This window comes from Coloeus monedula (assembly GCF_965178545.1).
Source record: "Coloeus monedula genome assembly, chromosome: 18".
Lineage (NCBI taxonomy): Eukaryota > Metazoa > Chordata > Aves > Passeriformes > Corvidae > Coloeus > Coloeus monedula.
Genome location: NC_138798.1, coordinates 3071337 through 3086300, shown reverse-complemented (window position 1 = coordinate 3086300; position 14964 = coordinate 3071337). Strand labels below are relative to the sequence as shown.

General features: G+C 52.7%; 1 protein-coding gene across 1 annotated transcript; it reads right to left on the bottom strand.

Moving 5' to 3' along the window:
* Positions 1-2010: 2010 nt before the first annotated feature.
* ABCB9 (ATP binding cassette subfamily B member 9) lies at positions 2011-13876 on the bottom strand (the record flags this gene model as incomplete). The annotated part of the gene is made up of 11 exons (XM_082293112.1): positions 2011-3684; positions 4780-4916; positions 5009-5168; positions 6576-6749; positions 7292-7480; positions 8634-8762; positions 10327-10524; positions 10923-11128; positions 12194-12324; positions 12791-12905; positions 13264-13876. The coding sequence occupies 11 exons, from the start codon at positions 13874-13876 to the stop codon at positions 3364-3366; spliced, it is 2373 nt and encodes a 790-aa protein (XP_082149238.1). The 3' UTR covers positions 2011-3363.
* Between the last annotated feature and the right edge of the window lie 1088 nt (positions 13877-14964).

Genomic DNA, 14964 nt, shown 5'->3' with positions numbered 1-14964 from the left:
GCTGTGTTTTTTCCATCACTATGTGCTCATTTACTGGGTCAGTCAGCCACAGACCCTGGCTGTGCAAAGGTACAGGGTAAATCCAGGTCCCTGGGGAGGTGCTGGGACTATAGGATCCACTCTCAAATTTCACCTTGGATGGGGTTTTCTGTTGTTTAAATCAAATAAAGCTGTGGTTATACTTATTACAGGGAATGGTTAGAGCTTATTCATAGTGAGGAAAACAACCTGCCATGGGATATACAGTCAACTTTGTAATCAGTTGTGCTTTCAAATGCTTAATTGCTTGCAGTTCTGCCAGGACAGTCTTCAGTGCCCCCAGGTTAAGGTTTCAGATGAACCCCTCCGAGCTCCCTGTGAGGACTTTTCTCTTTGAAGAAAAAAAACTTTTTATCTCCATCACTCTAATTGAGAAGCTCTTGAACTGATTTTGTTCACGTTCCCTTGTAAATGTCAACTCTGGCCAAAGCCACAGCCACAAAATACTACAGCCCAGGGTTTCAGAGGGAACAGTGGCCTTGTTTCCAGGAGAATAGCCTGAAACACAGGCTGCCCACAGGCAGCCAGGCCCAAGGGATTGGGCAGCTCCAGGGAGCAGCTCGTGTTCCAGCACTGGAGCAGTTCCCACTGCTGCTTTGGGTGAAGCACAGCTTTACTGCCAGGCTTAGTCTGGCTAATGGGCATCTCTGACCCTGATTTTCACTTCAAAAAGAAGCTGTAGTTGGAACGATTTAGAAAGGCAGGATTTTCTGTACAGACCTAGGGTTTGTGCCAGCAAAAATATCTACATTAGATTAATTCTACTGGATCCCTGGTGGTATGTGGAGCTCCCACCCATCTTCCAGGGCATAAGAAAACCCTCATGGCTTTAGCACACAAGCAGTGCCACTTGTAACATGCCAACAGCACAATAAAAGGGCCCATTGAAGCCACAAGATGAGAGGCTCAGTGGAAAAGCAGCCTTGAGTTATCTGGATGCAGAAGAGAGAATTCAGCACCTGTGGCAATGAACAAAGTCAGGCCCTGTTATCAGCTTGGACTGGTGCCACCAGCAGAGACAATCTGCTGTTTCCAGTGTGCCATTTCAGTTGAAGCTGTTTGGACCTGACCTGGGAATACAATGATGGGATTATCATCACAGCAGGCTTGGGAAACAGAGTTCCCTTCCTGAAATTCAGTGTAGTTTTTGCAATAAAACGAATCTGATTGCATCCTCCAGTTCCCTTTTTGCAGCCCTGCCTGGGAGGGAGACACAGGATACAATCAAAGTCTCTTCCCTGGTATCTCATGTGCTAATGATCATTGTCCTACCAGTGCTTCACAGGGTGAATTGGCTTCTCTAGTTCCCAGATAACCCAATTTGGGTTTTCCCCCAGTTTTTCAATTAAGCAGAAATTAATTCCACTTCTGTGTACTGGTGGCCATGTTCTGCTCCCAGGTACTGATAAAAATGCAGAATTAATCACTTGCCTGTCAGCGTTGGGTGGAACCCCCAACCTCCTCATACCCACAGTGCAAACTTTCATCAAGCAGGAACTCCTGGCCATTTACTGAAGGGGTGATTGAGGAGTTCAGAGTGCCACACAGGTTCCCTAAGTGGAGGGAGGAAAAACAAAAAGAGATCTTGTTCTTCTTCTGAGGCACAGATTGTTATATCACAAAAGCCAGCAGCTGAAAAGATTCCAGTCAGGAAGCACCGTGCCTTGAGAACGGGTTAGACTGCCTGTCCTTCCCTGGGAGACTGACACCCAAAGGGATGTGGGATGAAAATGAGTTATCCCGACTGCTGGGCTCACAGCTATTATCAGATGCTGAAGTGTTTTACATACCTCCTTCTCTGTGGGTTCCTCTTGTCATTCCCCAGAACACGTGCAAGAGCAGCTGCACTCAGCTGTGGTGTCAGATGAACGTTACCTTGAAAACCCGGAATGCAAAGAACACCCCCAACCAGAGCAGCTTGATGTTGAGTGGCAGAGGTAGTATTTTTATTTTTTTGAGCATCCCTCCTCAAGGACACTAAATTTAGAGTTTGTAAAACATCACTAAATGAAAACAAAACATTGCCAATAACAAATATGCAAACCTGCTGAAAAGGAAAATGCAGCAGCATTCAAGTATCAGAAAACATGAGAGCTAAAGTGCTTGAGAGAATTTCTTAACTATGCAGAGTCTGAAGTCAGTGTTCCCCTAGAAATGCTATTTTTAAAACAGCACCTGCCTGGCTGCATAGGATTTTTTGCCAATCTATAGCAGGATAATGCTACTAAGCCAGAGCCATTACCCCAAAGGGCTAGGAGCAACACATTTCTTTCTATCCCTCATACTAAAATAAATTATATTCAAAGAAACACATTATAAAGTTCAGGCAGCTGAAGTTGGACTTCAAGGAATGTGACTGTACGGATTTCCCATGCAGTGAAGTCACTATCGTGGCCTGAAGCTGAACAAAGCTTTGGTGGGATTTATAAAGTGCTGTCTTTTAGTGTTTTATGCCTGTCTTTAGTAGTGTTTTTTTCACACCAGCACCGGGGTTGTGAGTTAAAAAAAATTCTGAAGTAACAGACCAATTCTCAGTGGATGCTGGAGCCAGACAGACATTGCACAGTGCACACAAGTAACGTTAAAAAACTACAAACCAATCAAAAAAAAGACAACCCCAAGCCCCAAATTCTAACCCAATTATGGTAAAACATTTCATCCTTAAAAACAAACACCCACCAAGCACCAAGAGAAAATCAGAAAGTAACATCTGCCTCCTGGTCCCCTGGCTTGTCCCAGCAAGGATGGATACTACATGATACAAGCTCAGCAGCAATGGTTGGGAGCCTGAGCCTGCAGGCACTCAGTGCAAAACTTTCCCGGCATTCAGCTCCATGGGAGTGATCCAGTTTTTGCCAAAGCCAAAGGGAACTCCCTACAGGCTTCAGCCAACTTTGGATTAGCCCCATAGATTGACAGAGGGAGCAGGACCTTGTTTCATCGTTTTTCTATCCAGCCACAAAAGCCACCCCCTGAAATTCCTGGAGGGGTTTTCAACCTTCCCCTCCACGCATGCATTTAACATCCATTACAGTTAATAGCAGTTACACATGCAGATCGATGGGAGAAAAGTCCCAGTCGAGAGGAGTTACTGGTAGTAAGAAAAGAAACCCAGTAGAAATGCTGAGAATTGCTAAAGACCCAGCTCCCTCGGGTAAATCCCTGTTTTGCCAGCTGGCAGGTGCCCGCCAGCCCGTCCTGCAGGAAGCTCTATGGTGTGTGTTTGGGTGTGCACGGGTGTGTGACGGGGCGAGCCAGCGGTGCCGTTCTGCCACCTCCGGCCCAGCGTCCCAGGGAGCGTCCGAGCGCCGGCCGCGGCCACCCTCACTTGGGAGCCGCGTTGTTGTAATCGTCCTGTGCCGCGGCCGGCAGGGAATGGTCTATCCTGAACTCCTCCTCCAGCCCGCCGGGCGCCTTCGCAGGCTGGACACTGTCCGTGCCGCCCCCCTCCAGCCCCAGGATCTGTCTCTGCACCAGCTTGGAATAAAGGCCTCCTTCTTCCATCAGCTCCTTGTGCGAGCCCTGCTGCACCACGCGGCCCTTGTCCAGCACAATGATGTTGTGTGCCCTCTCCACAGTGCTCAGCCTGTGAGCTATGACAAGCACCGTGTGGTTCTGCAAGTCGCCGTAAATCGCCTGCTGAATCTGCGGGGAGAAAAGGCGTTAGCGCCCGGGCACTGGGAGAACAGCAGCTTTGTGGTCAGTGTCCAGAAACCTCTGGACTGGAGATCTGTTCTCCTCTGGCTCCCTGCAGCACTGCCAGCACCAGCATGTCCGGCCCAGCTCCCGGCTGCAGCCCAAACACCATCTCAGTCCAGCCAGGTGAGGTATGAACACAGGTCTGATCCTGCAAGCTGGGGACTTGTTACAGCTGGGCCACAAATTTGGAAGCCATGTGGTGCTGGCAGAGACTGCAGCAAGCTGATACCTGGTGAATGCAGCTGCACAGAAAAGCAGCATTCTTTCCTGAGTGTATCCAGGCAAGGCAAGAGAGGCTTTTTTTCAATCAAGAGACAATAGCACTGACGTCTAAAGGTAGGCAGGTGGCCATCAAGCACATGTCACATTGACACCCCTGGGTAGCCAAAACCAGCCCTGGGCTGGCATCAGGTACCACACACGTGGCTGAGGACCTATGAGGCAGCAAGTTGCTCCAAGGTCAGACACTTGTGCTGCCCCAGCAGGATTTGTCCTCTGGGATTGGAGGCACGTCCTCAAACCCCAGCCTTGAACAGGCTTTCCCTCATGTCATTGCATCAGTGAGGCCAAACTGCTGCTGGAAGAGCTGTTTGGTCATCACGTCCCAGTCAGATAAACCAGTTCACAGGATGCTCAAGGGTTTTCCTGCAAGTGTGGCTTCCTTGGTGCCTCAGCTGGGATTTGAGCTCAGGCAGTCCAACTCTCCTTGCTGCAGATCATTTTATAGGGCCTTCCTCTGTATCCTGTCCTAAAAGGCTACACAGAGTCTCTGAATGCCAATTAACACTTTCCACATTGAAAAAATCAGCAAAGATCCCTACCTCATCAGGTTTGTCAGGCATTGGCTGCTGTGAGCGTGGAATTTTTCCTTTCCTGGTGGCTACAAGAGCATTGGAAGCAAATTCCTGCTACGGAATTGGCAGCTTACTCCACCCTCTGATTGCACCATGTCAAGACTAAGCTTGCCCACAGGCTGGAAACTGAAGCTACAGTCTGTCCTCCAAACCCTCTCTGGCCCAAACACCCAAGTGAGCCACTCACCGCGTGCTCGCTCTCTGCATCCAGCGCGCTCGTGGCTTCATCCAGGATGAGGATGGGAGGGGTTCGGATCAAGGCCCTGGCAATCGCCACTCTCTGCTTCTGGCCACCTGACAGCTGAGCTCCTTTTTCACCTGCCTCTGTTGGGTGAAGGAAGAGAGAAAGGGGTCAAAATACAAATCAAGAGCTGCCACAGAAGTCCATCTACCAGGCCCTGCAGAGGGGTGGGTACCTGTGTGGTAGCCGTCTTGTAGCTCGGTGATGAAGCTGTGGGCGTTGGCCTTCTGGGCAGCCTGAACCACTGACTCGAAGGAGGCTGAAGTTAAGCCATAAGAAATATTATCTGCAATAGAGCGGGCAAACAGCACGGGCTCTTGGCTCACCAGGGAGATCTGCAGGAAGCAAGGGAGAGCAGTGGTCAGGAGCAGAAGATGCACTGCACGGCATCTCGGATCATTGGTATTTGTTCCTGCTGAGTAAGGACCAAGATCAAGATATAAAAGTGTCATTAACCAAGATATAGAAGTGCTCAGTGTGAGCTTCCAGTGAGGATGCCAATGTCAGGGTTGTCCAGTTTGCATCTTCTGCTGGAAAGCCATCTTGCAGGAAAGAAACCCGATGCAATGCTGGCATGTTGGCATCTGGGGTGGGCTTCCCCTCCTAAAGCCCGCTGTGCTTTTGCTCCAAATCTGTTATTCCCGTCATTGTTTGCTTTTCCCAGAATGGAAGACCAGTTGCTGGGATAAGTCATGCTGGGGAGACCTTCTCCCAGGCCCTTGCTGGTTTTCCTTTCAAGGCCAGTAATCACACTTGGGCCGTGTGAATGAGCCCTCTTGCATCTTTTAATCCCAAATGAGCAAGTTAGGGATGTAACTGCTGTAATTCCTTAATTGCTTAGCAACAGCCTCCCTGTCCTGCCTTCCAGCCATGGCTGCTCACTCTCATGTTCGGCTGCTTTATCAAACCCTTGATATTGGAATAAATCGAACCTTTCAAACTATTACTCAGAACTGTGCATGAAGAGAGCCAGGGAGACACGATCATATTTTAATTGACTTCTCCCCATGTTCCTAACAGCACACCAGGCTTTCTAAACTGAAAGACTTGCTTGGCCTTTGATTTTCGCTCTGTACGGGCAGGGAATGTAAATTAGTCACAGTGACTTTGGCTTTCCAGCCTGTCTCTGATCAATTGTTTTCAGGTTTTCCTGCTGACTGCTGAGGCCATTTGCTCTGGGGGCAAACAAAGGAGGCAGTTACTTGCAGAGATGAAGGCTGATCTGTGCTGACACACAGATGAGAGCTGAGGGGCCTGGACCCCTCTCTAGGCAAACCACCAGCCCCTCTGGTGCTCCAGCTGCTGCCAGGATCCTGAGAGGTTTAACTCCCCATTAGCTGAGAATCACTTTAAGATCTTAAGGTAGAAAGTGCTGGAGGAATGCAAAGCTCTTTTTCCAAACCAAATTTAGATGATAATTAATCCAACAGCCAAAAACATATTTCTACTCTGTTGGCCAAAAAATACCAAACTAAACATGTTTTTTGTTCTGTTTTTTGGAAGGCTTCCCCTTCCCCTTAAAACCAACCTCCATCCCTTTCCCTTCCACCCCCACAAATTATCCGAATTAATTTCTGGGACCGCTTCCAGCCTCCAGCTTTCTGGACATTTCTGAAGCTGCCAGCTCAAATCCAAAGCGATGTGCAACAGTGCCATGCAGCCCCTCTGGGCTCTGCAGGTGGGAACTGGACTAAGCAGAATACAGGTGTGATAACCAGAATACACGTATCAGTCGCTCGTACCACGGAGTGCAGGTACTTGTGATCGTACATGTTAATGGGACGCCCATCCAGCAGCACCTGCCCGTCCTGCAGAGGGTAGAAGTTCTCCAGGATGTTGACACAGGAGCTCTTCCCACTGCCTGAAGGACCCACCAGCGCTGTCACTTTGCCAGGATGCAGGGTGAAGGACACGTTCTGCAACATGGATGGGAGAGCACACTCAGGTCCAGGCTTTTCTCAACGTCCTGGGGCACTCCACAAGAAAGGTAGCCAAAATCTGGCCAGAGTGACCCTCTGCCTTGGTGATGTGCACCATCAGCCATTTGTCCTAGCTCTGGGGAAGCAAAAAACCTCCAAATTGCTTCAGATTTGCCTGATGATGTAGCAGGTCCTCTAAAAAGCAGACTGACCTCTTTGCTGCCTCCCCCTACCTCATTGTCCCAGCCCCTCTCCCACAGAAACAGTCTGAGGCAGCTTGGCACAAAGCCCTGTACCACGCTGACACGTTTAATGCCTGAGCGGGGAACAAGGGTTTTCTTAATAAATCTCATTCCTTGTAAGGAAGGCCAGCCCTAAACACCCGCTGTTCCTTTTAATCTGTTTTCCAGCATGTGCTGAGCCTGCCTTTACACATCTCTGACAGGCAGCTGACACTCCCCATGGGCTGGAGTTTGTTTCTTGCCAGGGTGGAGCAGCAGCACATGGTGCTGGGAGGGCACAGTGCCCACTGGGCTCACCTGGAGAACCTGCGTTGCAGAGCGAGTGCGGTAGGAAAACGTCACATTCCTGAACTCCACCTTCCCATCCACGTGATCCGGGGCCAGGGACCCGTCGTGCACCATCGTGGGCTTGCGGTCGATGAACTCGAAGACCTTCTCAGCAGCTCCCACTCCCTGCATGAGGCCACTGTACACGGAGCCGATGGACTGGAAGGGAAGAGGCAGCGGTGAGACCCTCCCAAGTGACGGGAAATCAGTCAGTGCCACCCTAAGGAGAATGGCTGAAGCAATCCCAAGTCTCCTACAGCCTGACATTGACTACAGTCATCAGGCACAGGAAAACTCTTCCTCCTCTGCTGGGTATGGAAGGGATACATGGACAATCCAGGGAAAGGGCATTTTTCAATATGAAATCCAGAGCTGCAGAACAGTTTGTACTACAACTGCCCCTCCCATCAGGAGGGGGAAAAAAAACCCCAAACCAAACTAAATCCACACCAAAACCACAGCCTGGAAACCCCACCAGAGCCTGCAGTCATCCAAACAGATAGTAAGAGCTGGGAGAGCTGCCTCCAGCTCTGCTCTGCCCCTGCACAGAGGCTGAAGCACCACCAAAGCCACACTTGGCTGTGAGAAAACCTCAGCTGGATCATTCCTGCCTGGATTAGCCAAGTTGATGCCTCTGCAAGGGGAAGGCAGCCCTGGGTGGGCTCTACCATCCCACCCACAATCCCATCTTGCTAAGGTGCTGCCAACGCAGCAGCTTGCAGCCTATTCCAGGGAAAGGGAAAAAAAAAAGTAATATAATTAAGTTTTTAATGAAGCCTGAAATTTAACAGGCAGCTTTGTAATCCCTTCATTCTCCATGCCAGGAAATGTGCTTGGGAGGCAGCCAGGGCTCTGCCCTTCAGCAGGGCCAGCCTGACCCCTCTGGTTCCAGCTGCCCTTTTGGGGGACAAGGTGCTTCAGGAACATTAAGGTTGTGAGACCACGGCAAGGGAGGAATGGGGAGCAGAGGGGATAACCCCCCCCTCTGGCAGTGCCACAGCACCAAAGAAATGTGTCATGGGAAGGTCAGCACTGGATCTATCCCTGCAACTGCCCTGGGACCTCCTGGGAGACAAACATCCTCTTGACATGGGGTAGCCCAGAGGGTGGGGAGGCCCTGGCACAGGCTGCCCAGAGAAGCTTTGGCTGCCTCACCCACGGAAGTGTCCAAGGCCAGCATGGATGAGGCTTGGAGCAACCTTGTCTGGTGGAAGATGTCCCTGCCCATGGCAGGGATGAGTTGGAATGAGATGGTGTTTAAGGTCCCTTCCAACCCAACCCATTCTGTGATTCCCTGCTAAAACAGACTCACCTCCATGCAGTCTCCCAAGACGAACTCGTAAATGATGAAGGATATCAGGTTTCCACTTGTCATTTGCCCGGAGATCACGAGGTGCCCGCCATAGTAAAGGATGCTGACCTGGACCACCAGGAGGGTCAGCTGAAAGCAAGAAAACACCCCAGAATCAGCAAGGACAACAGATATTTTGGTGTGTTTGTCATTACTCACACAACAACCCAAACTTCATGTGCTGACATTTATTCTTTGAGCCCTGAGCTGAGGATTCCTGACAGCGCAGCTGGCAGCCCTAGGAGTGAGCATGGATAAACAACTCAAGTACATGGGCTGATTTAAAGAGCTGGGCAGATACCTTCAACAAAACAAGTCCTGAGGGACAACAGCCAAGGAGGGAGAATTTATCTGAAATAACAGAGCATCTCATGAACTTCTCTCTTGGTCTAAGGTCCTCAAGCATAATAATCTATGTTCAAATTATCCACGGTATGCAGTCACCTCACCACTAAAATAAACTTTCTGTTATGTGAGTGTGACATACTTTAATTTAGAACACAAAATCAAGCCAGGAGTTAATGCAGAATATCCTCCTTGCATGTACAAGTCCCTGAAGCATAACCTCAGCTCTTGTCTGAAGTCAGTGTGGGGGGTACCACCTACTCTGGAAAGGAGACAGGTCAGCTCTGATATGACAAATACCAGCCCCTTTTATTCAGCTGGTTTTGTTCCATGCTGCCCAGGTGCTCCAAAAAGCAGCGATGCCCTGGTGCCCTGTGGGACCAGAATAGGCTGTAAATTCACACAGACAAAAATAGAGGGGAAAAAAATTCCTCTTCTATTGCTCTGCTGTGATCTGACCTTAAGCTCCTGCGTTCCCTCCAAGAAAGACTCTACCAGGGCTGAGCTATCCATTGTCTTCTTTCTACGTGAGCCCTGCAGGAGCTGTTTTTGAGGGGTTTTGTCTTCTTAGACTTGTCAGGATCAGTGTCAACCCAGCTCATGCTCCAGCTTCACCTGGGAGCCCAGAAACAATGCTAATAATGCTCCCATTTTGCTTCCAGACTTGGGAAGCCATAAAGTCTCTTACAGCTGCACAAAGGCACCATAACTCACAAATCCTTCACCAGAGATTGCTTCAATCCCTGAATGCACAAGGATAAGGGCAGCCTCACATGTGGCTTTTGCCAACACTGGAGAAGCCCCAAACCATCTGGTGTTAAATGATGAAAAAGCATTTTGCAGGAAGAAAAAAAAAAAAAAAGCCCAAAGCCAAAGCCCAGGAGCCTCCCCCTGCCACCACCCACACGCAGAAAATCTCCGTTCCTGAGCAGAAGCTGCGGCCGTTCCCCAGCCGGAGCCCCGGAGCTGGCACAGGCACGCACTGCAGCACACACAGGCACGGGTGCTCCACGACCTTGAGCTCTTATCAATCCCTATTTGCAGGGGAAAACAGGCAGTTCTGCGGAGCAACGCAACGCTGCCTCGGGGCGGAACGGGATTATGTTTTTTGATGGGTGAAAGTAATAAATGATCAAGAGCCCGGGGATTACCGGCAGCAGAGAGCAGAGAGCAGGGCTGGGCTCGCCCCACAGAGTTCCCTGGGAGCGGAGGAGAACCACGTGCAGGTGCCTTGTGCACTTTGGGATCCGGAGAGACTCCCCTGCCCATCCCAGCCCCACGCGGGGATGCCCCAGGGCCCTCCACCTACCCCACTGGACCAGACGTAGTAGGTGTAAGCCATGGCCTCCCGCTTGTTGAGCTTGTACACCTGCTGCAGCTTCTGCCAGTACACGTTGGCCTCCGTCTCCTCGTTGGCGAAGCTGCGGACGGTCTTCATGGCCGAGATGGTCTCCTCAGCCGTGTTGTTGGCCTTGGCCAGGGCACTCTGCACATCCTTGGAGAGCTTCTGCAGGGAGCAAGGGGAGGCAGAGGGGGCTCAGCAGGTGCCAGGCTGCCCAAGGCACATCTCCCCACTTGCCCCAGGCTCTGGGACCCCACCAAGTGTCTCCGAAGGTGGAGGAGAGATGGCATGAAGACAGGCAGGCGCATACAGGGGACACCCCATGGCCCAGCCACCTCTTCTGTCAGACATGAGATGCTTCCACTCCTGAGCATGAAGCAAGGTAAGAGCCCAGGCCATACCTGTGTGCCCACACATGTTTAATGCCACCTTCCTACCCCCACTGCTGGCAGCAAAACACTCCAACATCACTCCCACCGGCTCCAAGGCCACCCACAAGCTCCTTGATGGCTTAACGGGGAGACCAGCCCAGCACTGTGGCAATGCCAGCTGCTCCTGCCTACCTGGTAGTACTTCCCATAGACATCAGACACCAGCATGATGATGGGGAAGCCCATGAAGGTGACCAGTGAGAGCTTCCAGGAGAGGCTGAACATGAAGAAGATCACGCCCGTGGCCTTCACCACGTTGCGCAGGAAGATGTTGATGTTCTGGGACACCAGGTCGCTCACGATGGTCGTGTCTGACGTCAGGCGGGAGATGATGTCCCCTGTAGCAACGAGGGGTCAGGGAAGGGGAGAGCAGGGACATGTCACCATGGCAGGTCACTGCCTAACCGTGTCCCACATCCCGTGCCAGGGGGCCAGGTGGAGCTCCCCATCCAACCATCTGGGGGTCAGAAGGGTGGCATGGAAGGGGGGCAACTCTCCACTGCTGTGGATGCAAAGCATAACAGAGGAGCTTGGATTACTGCATGCATGAGAGGCAGGAGATGCACCTGAAGGGACAAGTTACATCACCTGTGTCACCAAGGGTGGCTGTAGGACAGCAAAGGGGACTGTGGCAGCACCCTACACCACAGGGCAGCCCACAGGCCAAGCACAGTCCACAGCCTGGAGCTGACCCAAGGGACCTGAGGACATGGGTCCAGCTACTGAGGGATGAAGCTCTGGCGGCGCCTTTTGGCGGAACTGAGTGTTACAGCCAGCAAACATCACCCTGAACTCCTAAATCCTTGGCCTGTGTTTGAGTCCAGCTGAATTCCCATGCTTTTGTGCAAGCCCAGGGTTACCCACATCTCACTTCCAGTAACATCTCTGCTGTCCTCAGCTACCAAGGCACTGTGCAGCGACTGCTAAATACAGCAACAGCCTCAAAACTAAAAATATCACTAAGACGAAATTAAATGTGTGAAAGTTACACTGGAGTGGCACGGCCTGGGACCAAGACTGGGACAGGACTGAACTGCAAACGAGGAAAGCAACAAGCACATCCAGCAAGATTCACACATCTGAGGTTTCAGGGACTGGAGCAGAGCTGGAGAGCAGCCCACCAACAGGCACTGATGGGAGGAAGGAAATGGGAGTTTTGGGGGTGACTGAAAATAAGCATGTCAGCCCTGGGACTGCTGGATGCCAGGCTGATAGGTGGGGCATCCCTACGCTGAGAGGCGACTGAAAGGGAAGAGCTTTCTCCCTCTGTTTCTAACTACAAACATGTGGGTGCTGCCTCTGGCTGCCCCCAATCTGCTGTATGCTAGTAGGGCAAGCCAAGGGGAAAGAATCTGGGATGGGATAGAGGGGTTAGAACAAATCCGGGGCAGAGAGGAACCAACCTGTGCGATTCTCATCAAAAAAACTCATCTCCTGAGACACCAGCGACCTGAAGAGGCAGTTGCGAAGGCGGATGTTCAGCCTTGCGAAGATGAGCGTAAAAACGCCGCCCCGGATACCTGCGGCAAATGAGCTAATTGCAGATAAGAAACGTTATAGAGCCATGGACACGAAACCCTCTCAGCAACACAAACACCCCTGTGCTGGGCCAAGGGCCCGAGCAGTGCTCACAACACTTATCACCAGCCCACACCTCTCCTGGGTGCCACCAGCACAGTGGTGGCTGGTCCTAACCGTGGTAGTCACAAGCTTTGGGAGGGAACACAGCACTGCTGGAACAGCATTCCCCAGGGAACCCATTCCCTGTGTCCATTCCTGCTCCCCCACCTCCAGCAGACGGACGTGAAGGGCTACACAAAGGCCTCATGACTGCCAACCACGGCCTCTCTGCATCGTGACAGTGCAGAGAATTCACAGACCATCCCTGGGGTCTGGCAGTGAACTGGCGGAGTGGGTGCCTGTGCCCACCATCACCACGAGCTCCTGTGGGAAGACCCCAAAATCCTCCTTGTCAGGGCCAAATCCAGCCCCTGGATTACCTTCCTATGGCGAGCAGCGACATGACCAGCACTGCCGTGGAGAAGCGATCCATGCTCTTCTGCACCACGATGCCATCGATGGCCAGCCCCGTGTAGTAGGGCAGGAAGGTCTCTCCTGCAGGACAAGCAGGTTCAGCCCCAGTGCATGGGATTGGCACAGGACCTGTATTTCCAACTGCAACAGCCTGTGGGCAACCCCATCCCCACCACAGAGATACTCAGCCATCACACAATACCCCTTGAGAGGTGCAGCCCTTAGTGGCACGTGGGGATGTTGCACTCCCAGTGTATTTTACCCCCTGCTGCATTTGGTTTGGCCCCACTGCATTTTCCACCCACCCCGTGCAGCACGTGCCACCCAGCACCCCCAAAAAAAGCAAGCCTAGGGTGCTTCCAAGCCCTACCACCATGGCTCCATCCCTCCTGCTGAGGATGGGAGCACACCACAGCCCGCCTGTGGTCCCTTCACTCACCCAAGGCGGCCACAAGGAGGAAGAAGGAGGCGATACCCAGGAAGAAGGCATCCGGCTTGGTGTAGGACAGCAGCTTATGGATGGTGGGACCTGCTGCCTCCTCCCGCTTGTCCCTGGGGGTGCCCCCATCACAGCTCTCCTCTGCCTCAGCACGGGACTCAGAGCCAGGCCCCAGCGCCTCGCGGGAGGAGGTGACACAGGCCAGCAGCTGCCACAGCCCGAAGGTGGCTGCCAGCGCCACGTAGGTCCAGGCAAAGAGCCCCCAGAACCAGGGGTCCCTGATGGTCTTCCGCACCTCTGAGTAGAGCAGCAGCTTCACCATCATGTAGATGCCCATGAGGAGGCAGATGACGGCGATGAAGGTCCGCGATGCCTTGAGGCGCCGGGGGCCATAGGCCGTGTTGGTGGCCACGCCGATGGCAGCCCCCAGCAGCACACAGCTGCGGTACAGGCAGCCCCCCCAGATGTCCAGCAGCGAGTTGAAGATGTTGAAGTGCCGCAGGTCCTGCAGGACATTCCGGCCACCCTGGCCGTGGGTGTAGAGCAGCGTGGTGACCACCACATCGGCCCCGCTGAGTGCCAGTGTGCTGGCCACCGCCTTCCAGGCGCGCATCCTCGTCGCCGGGCTGGGGTCACTGAAGTGGTGAGGGGCAGCCCTAGCACGGAAAGGACGTGGTCATGTCGGCCTCTGCTGCAGGGTGAGAAGAGGGGGACAGGGCTGTTATTCACCCCAGGGAGGTGGTGTAGAAACAGAAGCAGGATGAGGGGACAACCGTGCCAGCTCCCCACCAACCCATCCTGACCCCAGACACCATTGTCTGCTCCTTCCTCCCCTCCCCTGCTGCACACGCCACAAGGTATTTCATTAAATGAGCAGCACGAATGAAGACAAACTTCCCTCCCGGACGCCTTCAACCATCCTGAATCCCAAAGCAGACATCTGCACTTCCCGATGGGAATCTTTGTTCCTGCTTGCTGTGACAGCTGCGGGACCAGCTGGGTGGTCCCCAGCCGCTGGGTGCTGCCGTGACATCTGTGCAGCCACGTGTCCTGTGCTACGGAGCCGTGTAGGTGTTAAACTTGGATAGTCATGATCCGAGAGTCCCTGCCCACCTTTCCCAGGACAAAGCTGAAACCGACCAGTCAAAACCGTAGGAAAGCAGATGGGAGAGCAGCTCAGCTTTATAATGGATCCCCCTCATCAAAATAAGACTAAACCATATGTATGGCAGCTTGTCACACCTTACTGTCCCCAGTGCAGTTCAATGACACAACAAAAATCCCGAGAGGAAATGAAAAAGGGATTGGAATTCCACAGCTGCCTCCCGTGGGAGAGGAAGGCTCCGGGGCGGGATGCTGCCTTTGCTGTCGCCCGGGGGTCTGTCCGGCAGCAGCGATGGTGGGGCAGGGTCGGAATGGACACAGGAAAGGGCAAAAAGCTCGATGTGCTCTAAGCCGAGTGAGCCGCTCACCTGCTCCGCTGCCATGCCCTGAGGTGCCACGCGTAGGCAAGAGGGAGGTACCTGATCCTGAAATTTGTGCTGGATAAGCAGCTCGTGACGGTGCACAGTGCGGAAGGCACGGCACAAGGGGTGCCATGTGTCGGCCACACTCCGGCCTGTGTGGCCGCAGCCCCCCAAAATCAAACCGCCGGGAGAAGGGCAGCCCTTGGCACTGGACAAGCTGCGCCCTTGGGCGAGA